General features: G+C 41.3%; 1 protein-coding gene across 3 annotated transcripts in view; it reads left to right on the forward strand.

The window, feature by feature from the left end:
- Nucleotides 1-12158, forward strand: part of dot1l (DOT1-like histone H3K79 methyltransferase) — a 31618-nt gene that overhangs the window by 9381 nt on the left and 10079 nt on the right. For 2 of the 3 annotated variants that reach the window (XM_054790043.1, XM_054790046.1), the window contains exons 2-23: nucleotides 2559-2602; nucleotides 2713-2787; nucleotides 4332-4395; nucleotides 4646-4874; nucleotides 5581-5675; nucleotides 5828-5890; nucleotides 5969-6024; nucleotides 6106-6185; nucleotides 6295-6363; nucleotides 6445-6551; nucleotides 6635-6676; nucleotides 6778-6873; nucleotides 6954-7182; nucleotides 7320-7433; nucleotides 7511-7602; nucleotides 7708-7809; nucleotides 10737-10874; nucleotides 10963-11088; nucleotides 11171-11607; nucleotides 11672-11762; nucleotides 11861-12025; nucleotides 12103-12145. In XM_054790043.1, coding sequence (XP_054646018.1) covers nucleotides 2559-2602; nucleotides 2713-2787; nucleotides 4332-4395; nucleotides 4646-4874; nucleotides 5581-5675; nucleotides 5828-5890; nucleotides 5969-6024; nucleotides 6106-6185; nucleotides 6295-6363; nucleotides 6445-6551; nucleotides 6635-6676; nucleotides 6778-6873; nucleotides 6954-7182; nucleotides 7320-7433; nucleotides 7511-7602; nucleotides 7708-7809; nucleotides 10737-10874; nucleotides 10963-11088; nucleotides 11171-11607; nucleotides 11672-11762; nucleotides 11861-12025; nucleotides 12103-12145 — 2557 coding nt within the window. The remainder of the gene's footprint in view (nucleotides 1-2558; nucleotides 2603-2712; nucleotides 2788-4331; nucleotides 4396-4645; nucleotides 4875-5580; nucleotides 5676-5827; nucleotides 5891-5968; nucleotides 6025-6105; nucleotides 6186-6294; nucleotides 6364-6444; nucleotides 6552-6634; nucleotides 6677-6777; nucleotides 6874-6953; nucleotides 7183-7319; nucleotides 7434-7510; nucleotides 7603-7707; nucleotides 7810-10736; nucleotides 10875-10962; nucleotides 11089-11170; nucleotides 11608-11671; nucleotides 11763-11860; nucleotides 12026-12102; nucleotides 12146-12158) is intronic. The other variant, XM_054790044.1, reaches the window with a different exon arrangement.

Below are 12158 nucleotides of genomic sequence, written 5' to 3' on the forward strand. Positions count from 1 at the left end.
AACTATTCAGTTTATTCATAACAAACAAGTAACAAAATTCATTTAAAAAATCATTCAAAAGTCATTAAAAAAATCACAACCAATAGTCAACTAAAATAACATGTTCTCCTATCAACAAGACAGTTTAGCCTTATGCCTTACTTACTCCCAACCATATGTTTAAAAAAAAAAAAAAAAAAAACCTTGGCGTGCTTTCAGATGGTCCATTTAAACTTGCTAAACAAGTGAGTGCTGTGGTCCTGAGACAGCTAAGGTAAAACCTTACCTTCTCGCTGATGTCCTTGAGCATGTTGTTCATTTGTTAATTACCTGCTATTACCTATGATTCCTTGTGTTGTGGTCATCGATACATCGTCTCCAGCTGGTTCAAAATGCAGCTGCCCGCCTGTTAACTGGCACCAAGAGACGGCAACATACAGTATAACCAGTCCTGGCCTTACACTGGTTATCTGTTACCGACAGGATCCAGTTCAAAATTCTTCTCTTGGTTTTTAAATTGCTGAATGGTCTGGCTCCTTCATACTTATGTATGTTTGTGTCCCCGCTAGAACAATGAGGTCCAGCTCACAGCTCCTTTTAACCATTCCTAGATCTAATCTTCATTTTCGGGGTGATAGGGCCTATTGTGTCGCAGATCTGAGACTTTGGAATGGTCTGTTTTCAATTGTACGTTTTATTATTGGGTATATTTGTGTAGTTTTATGTTTTATTGGCTGCAGTACAGAACTGTGGTCAGTTAACTGTTGGAAATGTGATCTCTAACAAAATTTGACCTTCACCTTCACCTTCACCTTAAGTATGCTTGTGCAGTATTTTGGAGATTAAAGCGAATAACAGTGCATGTTGTTGAAATTATTTGCAGTCTCGCACCAAATCAGTTTGCATATTGTTGTATATGTCCTTCATTGTTTCGCTGCACTGTTGGGCAAAGTGCGAGCTCCTCAGCCGGTTTTCAAGCAGACTTTACTCGCTATTTCCGGGCTGATCGCTAGCAAGCCACACTTCCAAGCCCTCCGTGGAGCATCACTGGACATTCTTCCAGGTGTCTGCATTTCACATTTTTGAGTACCAACAATGTTTTAACTTTGATTTTAGTATGAATTGTGCTTCTTGTTGCTCACTGCAAACTAAAGCATGTTTACTCAGCTCCACTCAGCTCGCTGGCCTACGCGTCTCTTTGGTTTGTTTCCTGAATTTTTTTCCCTATATGATGGACTATCTTTGTAGTAGCGTTTTCCGAAATACATATTTGAACGATTTCCACATGCGAGAATAACGCATGTGTGCGGTATTTTTGCTTAGATATTACATGACATCTAGTTACGAAATCTGCTTGTTTGCCCTGCATGTCTTTTGAGTGACTGACAACAACTGGATGTGACATCACGTAAAACCCAACAATATGCGTTCAAAAGAGTAATACATTTGCATCACAAAAATGCCTACTCGAAAAAATCAGACCTCAGAAATCGCTCAGTGTTATATTTGTCTCCCGCCGAATCCCTGCGCACTGTCGCCGCTCCATTCTTGTGTACCTGATGAAGATGCTTGTGTCGTCTTCTGCTGTAGAATGCACATATAAACAAGATGGCCGCGGCACTTCCGTCGCGGAAGTAGATGCGAGCGCCTTCGTTACATACACAAGAATGGAGAGGCGACATTGCGCAGGTATATGGTTGGAGACAAATATAACGCCAAGTGATTTTGTGAGGTCTGATTTTTTTCAAGTAGGCATTTTTGTTTGTAAATGTATTTGTTTTTTTGAACGCATATTGTTTTGTGGGGAGTGAGTCGCTGTTGGTGAACTACACTGCTGATGGGGATGTCATACAACTTCATGTCAAAAAATCGGAACTATACCTTCTATACCTTTGATGTTATTAATAAGACAAACAATAAAAGGTGTACTCAATATTACCTTTGAACGCGGTGAAGGTCATGCGTGGACATTCCTTTATTTTTGAAGTGTTTCCCCTATATTACGGCAGAGTTGTCACATTATTTACATGACACATCTTTATTATGTGTCCGAGTGAGCAAGCAAGCTGTGGAATTTGTCTTGCTGTTGATTTGTGGACGTGGTTATCATATATACCGTAACTAAAGTGGAGCGATTGCGTTGCGGTACATGTGTAATGTTCTCGTTGCTACACTGTGCTGCAATAAGACTCATTTCCTGTTCTGTGGTTGGTATTTTATTTCTTCTCTTTGCCATTACGGGTACCCTTCTGTAGTGGCATCACCAGAGTGAGTCTTTAGTTTGTCACACTTTATTTGCGTTGGACTTGAAAAGCAGCATCCATGAGCAATGACCAGGAAAAAACAAACGCACCAGAGTAGGAATGAAGTCATTTCCTGTTAAGTCCCTCACAGTCAGCTGTGCTTTATGAGTAATTACGTGATACAGACATGACGCCGTTAAGAGGTGTATACATATGTGTAATCGTCTTGAGTGACATTAGCCTATGTTTTTTTTTAATGACTGTATTTAATCCTCTGTCTTGCTTCCTGTCATAATGTTAAGTTCTAGTAAGTTCATCACCTCTTTCTCTTGCCAGGATAAACACCATGATGCTGCTCATGAAATCATCGAGACCATTCGGTAAGCGACGCCTCTGGACTCTGACTCAACACCCTTCTCTTTTTTTATTGTCATGTGACTTTGTCAGGTACATTATTGTGTGTGTGTGTGCGTGTGTGTGTCTTTTGTAGGTGGGTGTGCGAGGAGATTCCAGACCTCAAACTGGCAATGGAAAATTATGTGCTCATCGACTATGACACCAAGAGGTGGGTGTCAGAATGACAGTGATAGTTATTTTTATTAGGATTATTATTATTATTATTATTATTATTATTATTATTATTATTATCATTAGGTTATTATTAGTGAAAGAAGTTTGTAAACATGATGTAGAATATAAGATATTTGTCATCTTACCAAAGTAAATGACTGTTCTAGTTCAATTGAACCCCATTTTTGGACACTGCTCGACCTTCTATTAAGATTTTGAAGCAATTTTTCCTCTCAATGGAAATAATGTCAATGAAAATAATCTGTTCCAGCGTCAAACTTGTCTCCATCATAAAATATGTATTAAGTGTAGTGGCATTTGTAAGTCACATTTTACCTTTCACAAGTGTAAAAGTAAGTTTAGTTGGAATCTGTTGAAACTAGGGATGCTTTAATCAATCGGCCACTGATCAGTATCGGCTGATTTCCGTGAAAAAGCACAGTATCGGCATATGCCGATACTTGCTTTGTAACGCCAATCACATCCACCGATCAGCTCCGCCCGCAATGCAGCATCCAGCCTATAGCGACCGTCTCTCGCCCACTTTCCCTTCACAAAGCCAAAACAAGCATGGCTGTCGTGTGGGACCTACCTGTCGCCGTGAGAGTGATATAAGTCTTGCACCCTGCAAAACATGCCACGTGAAATGTCTCGCCGGGATGACGCGCTAAAAAGCTTTAGTTTGGTGTGGCATTTGGTGGGCGAGCACTTGGCAGGGTGTGATGAGTTATCGAGGCTCGCGATGTGATCATCGGTCGGGTGGCGCCTAATGTAGCGCCCGTGTGTGCGTGGCAGTCGGAGGTCTAAGGCGGATAGCCCGAAAAGTGGTTGTATTCGTTGGACTGCCTGGGGATCGTGCTGGAGCGCCTTCAAGGTGATCTTGCATCCAAATTCTCCTTAAAGAAGGCGCCGGATCCTCTAAGTTGTACCAGTGATTTTTAAAAAAGTAAGTCAAATATGTTTTGTCTAAATGAAGTTGATTTTATGGTTCCCCTTTCATATCATATAGCTCAGGGGTCACCAGCGTGGTACCCACGTGCACCAGATAGCCCCCCCATGACCACATGAGGGGCCCAAGCCTGTTTTTCCATTCAGGTTTTCAGTAAATGTGACAACACTAGAAAGAAAAGCATTCTGAAATACAAAATGTGAGTTGTGGATACCAGCATTTTGTTAATGTTCTGGTAAAACAAGCATATTTGGTTTGTTTGGTTTGAAATAAGCTATGAAAATAAATGTTGCAAAAATGAGTAGCTCTTGGCCATTTTCATTTTGTAAAAGTAGCTCTCACAAGAAAAAACGTTGGTGACCCCTAATATAGCAAATTAAAAAAAATTACACTTAATCTATGTGATCGGCATCGGCCGATTTCACTCATGGATGATCGGTATCGGCAGCATAAAACCCTGATCGCAGCATCCCTAGTTGAGACTGATCTTTCTTTTGGAATAAGTGTCATATAATAACCAGGAAAAAAGCACATGATGAAGGATTTCAATATAATTTCACTAATACTGCTGTGTTTTTTAATTGTAATAGTTTTGAGAGTATGCAGAGACTGTGTGACAAATACAACCGGGCGATTGACAGCATTCACCAGCTGGTAAGTACATGCTTGCATGTTTATTTGCAGTGAAAATCACAGCATCAGTCACTAAAACCAATAATATATAATAAATAATGGTAATAGTGCTCTTGGAAGTATCACTTGTCATATTTTACAATTATCCTCAACAATTTCTGCTGTTTTCTACTTTTTTGAAATACTGTAGTTAACTGTAGTTTAGAAAGTTTTGGTTGTAATATGAGCTAAGCCGATGAGTATAAATATACTGTATAATCCCATTTTAAAGTGGAAAGGGACCACCCAGCCCATGAAGCTGAACAAGCGACCTTCCAACGGGCTGTTGAGACACATCCTCCAGCAGGTGTACAACCACTCTGTGACCGACCCGGAGAAGCTGAACAACTACGAGCCCTTCTCCCCGGAGGTGTATGGGGAGACCTCATTCGACCTGGTGGCTCAGATCATCGATGAGATGGAGATGATGGAGGACGACACTTTTGTTGACCTTGGCAGCGGTAAGTTCAGTGATATGTTCAAATGTCCTATGGATGAAGCAGTACTAAGGCCATGTCTACACCAATACACATATTTTAAAAATGCATATTTTGCTGTGCATTTTGGACTCTTTTCCACATGCAAACATATGTTTTTGTCCTTAAAAATTTAGCTTTTGAAAAACTCTGGCTAGAGTGGAGATTTTCAAAAACTTTGGTCTGTGTGCGCAGGCGTCCGTGTGTGGACGGACGGGTAAAACTGATGTTGTTGGATTGTGTCATTTGTAATGTGTGAACATGATCTCATGTTTTTAAACCTCATTTAACAGAACACAAAGTTATTGACTTACAGGTGTGCAGCGGTGGACGCACATTTGCGTACACGCACAGGCTTTTAAAAAAAACGTTAGTTGTTTCCTGGGCTTTGTATAAGCGAGCATTAAGATGATATACATGTCATTATACATACTAATCTCACTACATTGATGAACAGAGGCGAGCTCATGTGCGACCAAGAGAGCTAGTTGCTTTTTCAGGCTTCTGATTGGCACCATATGTGCATGACAGCCAGTGAATGTGTTATCACGCGGACAGACATTTTTTAAAACTATAATCATGTGGATGGAGATTTTTTTTTTACACCAGAGTGGGAGAAGTGGGGGGAAGTGTGTGTTTTTGAAAATATTCATGGACATAGCCTAAGTTTTCAAGTGTTTCCTTTCTGCAGGCGTGGGTCAGGTGGTGCTGCAGGTTGCCGCAGCGACCAACTGTAAACACTACTACGGCGTGGAGAAGGCAGACATTCCAGCAACCTATGCAGAGGTATTGGAACTTTATTGATTTATTGCACAAATGTTATTTGTTATACAAAATATATAAACATTTAGACGATGCCTGGTGTTGGTGGGATACACTATGGTCATCTATGGCCATGCATCTGTTTAGTTTACTAATGTTGGTGCTCTTTCTTTCAGACCATGGACAAGGAGTTTAAAAAGTGGATGAAATGGTATGGGAAGAAACACGGAGAATACACAGTAAGTCTAACAATGAGCACAGTGTCAATAGTAGGGGTTCCAAAAACACTCAGCATTTTTCTTGTCCTTCATTTTCAGCTGGAGAGAGGGGATTTTCTCTCTGAAGAATGGAAAGAACGAATCGCCAACACAAGGTTAGCACTCTTTCTTATGCATTATCATGTTTGCATGACTAGTTTTTTAAAATAGTGCTAAAATCTTCCTTTGTCTTCCAGTATTATTTTTGTGAATAACTTTGCCTTTGGGCCCGAGGTGGATCACCAGCTGAAGGAACGTTTTGCTAACATGAAGGAAGGTCAGTGTATTTGCGGTCACTACATATACAATAGGGAAAAAAAACATACCTTCACGTTACTGTCCACGTTGCACTGCACAGCATTTAAATTGATCTGTATTGTTTTCAGGTGGAAAAATTGTATCCTCCAAACCATTTGCACCATTGAATTTTCGAATAAACAGCAGAAACTTGAGTGGTAAGTGGTGCCAGATTTTCGTCTTATGTATAAACCAACCAGTGGTCTGCAGCCTTGACGTTCCTTTGCGTCTCTGTGCAGATATAGGCACAATAATGCGTGTGGTAGAGCTCTCTCCACTGAGGGGTTCTGTGTCCTGGACTGGAAAGCCAGTTTCCTACTACTTGCATACCATAGACCGCACCATAGTAAGCACTCCTTTAAATAAAAACACCTGTATACAATATCCTTTTAAAAGCTTCTTTTTATATTAATCATATTTTCTTTTCAGCTTGAAAACTACTTTGCTAGTCTCAAAAATCCTAAACTCAGGGTAAGTCCTGGTTTTCCTTGTATTAAATAAACTGCTATAATTTTTGGCATTTGTCAAAATCAAACTTAACATCTTTTTGCAACATTTCATTTTAAATTTAGGAAGAGCAAGAGGCAGCTAGGCGACGTCAGCAGAAAGATACAAAGGACAGTAAAAGCAATAGCACCACGCCCACGAAAACGAAAGAACAAAACAAGGTAGGACCTACTGTAATAGCAGTTACTTCATAGTGTAACAGTTGTGTTACATGTGTTTGAACAAATCTGTGTGTCCACAGCAGGACTCCGGTGGGGAGGAAGAGCAGCCCCCTTTGGTGGCCGTGGTTAAGCCCGCCGCCAAACCTCGTCGAGCAAAGCTCCTGTCCAAAGGTCGCAAGCTGAACAACAGCAACAACAAGAAGAGAGGTCGACCCAAGAAGGCGGCACCGGCTGTTGACAAAAACAAGAAGAACCAGAGCGCGTTGGATTTGCTGCATGCCAAGACCCTTTCTGCAGCACCCCCTCAGGGTCAGCGGACACACAATGGACCATTTATCGTTTTTGCATAGATCATCATATTACTGAAAAAGAATTGTGTGTGTCAGTATATGTGTTTGTGTGTGTGTGTGTGTGGCTTTGAAACTCTTTGCTTTTTGTGTGTGCAGATGCATACCTACAACCACGGAGCCCCTTTTACCAACTACCTCCCAAAGTTCAGCACTATCCAACCAATCAACTGCTGCTGAGCCCAACTCCTCCTGGCCTGCAAAACCTGCTAGGTGAGCCCACAAGGGGTGGCTGTGGATGATGAATGAATCAGAACCTGTTCACTCTATGTCACCCCGTCTCTTGACAGATAACATCAAAGTTCAGTACCTCCAGTTTATGGCCTACATGAAGACTCCTCAGTACCGCTCCAACCTACAGCAGCTTTTAGAGCAGGAGAAGGTCATTTGAAATATGGTTCCATTATTTTGCTCTTGAATGATTATGATTTTTTTTTTTTTTTTTTACATCAATCTTACTGCTTGTATTCTGGTTTTTGTCTTTCAGCAAAAACACAGGGATTTGTCTGGACAGGCAGAACAGCTTCATTCCATTTGCCAGGCTCACAAGGATAAAATCAAAGGTCTCTTTCAGACAAAACTTGATGAGGTGAGAAGCCAATTTTAAAGTCCCATATTGTACTATTTTTCACCAATTTTATAAGTCGCAGACATCCCACAATTGTGTATTGGAAGTGCATTGCCCAAAATGTTGATGCTGGAATTTAGACAGTTAAGTGCTTTTAGAAATCCTTCGCTTGGTGTGTGTAGCTTCAAAGTTCTGTGGTTGTCCCCGCCTGTTTCCGATCGTGTGTGGCAATTTTACATACGCACTGTAATTCTGCACTTGTCCAACATATCACATGCATCAAAACTGCACTGTTTTTGTTTTTTTGATTTTGCCCATCATCCACAGTCCTTATGTGAGACATGAATACACATGCCTTCCTTTTTTCTGTGCGTTCTCAATATTGAAAAACCGCTAGCACGAGGCAGCTAATAATGCAATGTAATGGAATTCACCTATTCCACCTAAAACGCCTCTAAAAACTCTTCAACGTTTTATATATATATGCTGTGACCATGTAGTAAGAGGCACATATATGTTAACATGGATAGACTTGACTCATAGATGTTGTCGGGTCTAAGTTGAAAGCCAGTATCCACTGCTTCAGTCTGTCTGGATGTTTAGTTGGTAGCGTGTGGAATCTCAAGAGTTGACCAACTCTTCAGCTCACCTCACATGTGAGGCATGATTTATAAACTAGCACTAACTTTTCCAAACTCACACTCAATGTTCCCTCGAAGCTATGCGCCTGTGCAATCATGCTCAGCACACAGCAAATTTTTGCAGAGCATGAAATAACGTCCAACATGAATTGTAAATTAAATAAATGCATAATTTATTCAGTACCATTTTGCAATGCAACTCCGTGAGTGACAGGCGACAACACATATAACACAATGACGAACACTGTCCAGCCAATGATAAGCTTTACTTTTACCGGCGCAGTCAGTCAATTCTTTAAAAGCGCATGTACGTTTCCAGGTTAGCGTATAGCTAATGTAGCTGTGGAATTAAGAGAGCTGGAGTCTGCTTGCTAAACCGTGTTATGGCGAAACGAAAGGCCATTACCACATCACACCAAGCCAAAGCGATTCTTTTAAGGTGGACTGGAAGACATACCGGTACATAATTAGGTAAAAAGTCCAGTCCTGTGTGTGTTTTTACCCCTCCCCCTCTGTTGTGTTGAAAAGCTGCATGGCGTGGGGGGACGCCGAGTTTTTCCGAGTGCTGCCGAAGAGATGGGAGGATGGTTGTTTTTTTCCATTGACATTTTTTAATTACATGTTTTTATTTAGACAAAAGTAATATACCACAAATATGGCATCAATTTAGTAAATCTCAAGTAAATTTCCCAGATAAAACAGTGCCACAACAGGCTGTTGCAAAACAGAAAGGAAATTAAAGTATACATAATTAACAAAATAAAATAGTAAATAAGAAAAAAATGGGAAATGAAATTATAAACTAGGAGTTTCCTACAAGATTCAGATCATTCATTGGATGAGATACTTATATGGCTTGCTTTGTCTGAGGTTGACAATAAACAAAGCTACATTGTGAAATACGCCTTGCCGTTCTTTTGAACCTACTCATATACAAAATACCACAGAATGGAAGTTGGCTACCTCAAGTTCTCAGGTTTTGGACAGGTGTACTACTACAGATGTGCACGTCTGATGGTGCTCACAGAGGTCCAAGGAATGCTCAGGTCGTTGGTATGTATGCTCAGACACTTGAAAAATTAGTGGGACCATTGCTCACAGACGATGCAACAGCAGCTCCAGTAGCTTACCTCTCGGGAGTGGCCTGAGGCATTGTGAGCGAGGTGCTGTGTCACTACGCCAGAAAAGTAGTTAATCAGTGTTAGCTCCTAGAATAACAATGTCACTGTTGCTTGGTTAATATGCAGGTCACATTATGTAAATAGAACATTGTTGGCATTTTAAGAAGTTTTTTTTGAGTGCTTTATAGGTGGAATACTGTAGGTCAAGGGTGTCAAACTCGTGCCATGGAGGGCAGAGACACTGCAAGTTTTCTTTCCAGCCAGTCACAAAAGCAGGTGATTTTAATGATCAACACCTTCAGTTTGAGGGAAGGAGTTCATCACTAAAACCACCTGCTGAAGAAACTGGTTGGAGAGAAAACCTGCAGTGTCTCGGCCCTCCATGACACGAGTTTGACACATGTGCTCTAGGTGCTTCCCATTACGTGCATTGTTAGCTGCCTTGTGCTAGCTGTTTTTCTCTCTTTAGAAGTCACAGAAAAAGGAAAGACGTGTGTTCATGTCTCACATAAGGATTGTGGATGATGGGCAAAATTCCCCCCAAAAATTGCAGTTTTCCTTTAAAAAGTAGAAAGGAGGACACAAACGCAACACTAATCTAGCTAAGTAAGCTACAGTGCTATCATTACAGTCACATTATAACAGCAACATCATGCTAGGTTAGCCCCTGAAGAAAAACAGCTAAATGATCAAACTTACAGTACAACTCCCACGTCTGTAGCTGACTGACAATAGTTGGCAGAGCTCCAGCTTTATTTTAAGATGTGTAGCAAAGCCTTTTTATTTTTATTTTTTTATTTTTTTTTTAAAGCAAAGCAGTCCTCTATGAAATGGTGTGTATAAATATATACACAGGGAAGCAGGTTTTTCCTTCTTGACGTAATGAAAACCCGGAACTTCAAAAACAACTGTATGAGCACTCTTTTTCTCTCAAACAAGTGAGGGAGATGATAGATTTTTGTCATGTTTTTTCATAAAGCTCTAAGCTCACATATTACTCTAAACATCATTAAAAAAACATAAATTTTGTAAAATAAGGAACCTTTAATACTGCAGCAAAGGCAAAACTGCTGAGTGTTTTGTTTTCATGCTAAATTGACACAAACTCCCATGCAGGATCACAGTGCAGTCATCAAGAATGGTGTTGTGCATGGTCTTTAAACATGATATGATGTGTGTGTATTAGCTGGGAGTGAAAGCTCTCACTGTGGAGGACCTGCTGCAGGCTCAGAAGGAGATATCAGCCCACAACCATCAGCTGAAAGAGCAGACGAAACAGCTCGAGAGAGACATGGCTTTACTGAAAGATCACAGCCTGCTATTGGTGAGCCATTAAGGCCTGCTGCCTGATGTTGCTGTTACATAGCTTCACCTTTCCAAATTTTGCATTTAAAAACATTTTTTGGTTCTAGCTGAAGTCTCGATGTGAGGAACTGAAGCTAGACTGGGGCTCTTTGTGTCTTGAGAGTCTCTTGAAGGAGAAGCAGGCTCTGCGGAGACAGATCTCTGAGAAGCAGAGGCACTGCTTGGAGTTGCAGGTATAGAGAGGACTTTCTCACAGCACAATATTGCATTGAGACTATTGTTTCATGGTGTAATGGCTCCCTCTGGTGTCTGTAGATCAGCATTGTAGAGCTCGAGAAAAGTCAAAGGCAGCAGGAGCTACTTCAGCTCAAATCCTACAGCCCTCGTGATGATTCCCCTTATAGAAAGAACCCAGATCCCCGCTCCTCCACAGACATGGACACTTCCAAGTTTGGCCTATCCTCCACCCCAGCTCTGAACGGCATAAGCCCAGAACGACCCATCAACGGCACCAGTTCGCCCTCATTTGAGCGGCCGAATACCAAGACGGAGCTTCTGTCACGCTATCTGCCCATCTCACCCGACCACGAGATCGTGCCTGCCACACCTGAAGCTCGGCAGAGGCAGCAGATCTCCCACACTCTTCCTGATTACACACGCTTCTCGCCTGCCAAAATTGCCTTGCGCAGGCATTTGAACCAGGAGCCCACGGCCTCTGGCCATCTGAGAGGCCCCGGGCTGCCCACACACAGGTCTGTAACTGCTAAAAGCTGCTCAGTTGCATTGATTGAACTGTTAACTGTATCAACATGTCAGGATGGAAATGGGTGGCTTTAACTCCCCTCTTGGAGCCAAGCAGAGCAGCTCATCCCCTAATGCGTCTGACACACAAAGGAGCACTGAGAGGGTAAATGTATTATTATTATTATTATTATTATTATTATTATTATTACTGTTTGCATTTTTATTATTCTACTAAATTACTTGATTTCTGTTTTTAACTAGGCATTTTCCATTCAGGGTGGAAAGGAGAAGAGTCCATCTGTTCAGGGAGAAAGCAGCATCAAAAGCCTTCCAATAAGTATTCCTCTGAGCACTGTCCACCCAAGCAAACTTCCAGTCAGCATTCCACTGGCCAGTGTGGTGCTGCCCAGTCGGGCTGAGAGGCTGGTGAGCATTTGAATTCCTATGAAACGTTTAACTATTTATTATGTGTCACAATATGTTCTTTTTGCTTATCATTCCAGAGAAATACTCCCAGTCCTGTGTCTCAGGGCAGTCAAATCAATGGTAAGTAATGCCT

This window comes from Dunckerocampus dactyliophorus, chromosome 10 (genome assembly GCF_027744805.1).
Source record: "Dunckerocampus dactyliophorus isolate RoL2022-P2 chromosome 10, RoL_Ddac_1.1, whole genome shotgun sequence".
Taxonomy (NCBI): Eukaryota; Metazoa; Chordata; class Actinopteri; order Syngnathiformes; family Syngnathidae; genus Dunckerocampus; species Dunckerocampus dactyliophorus.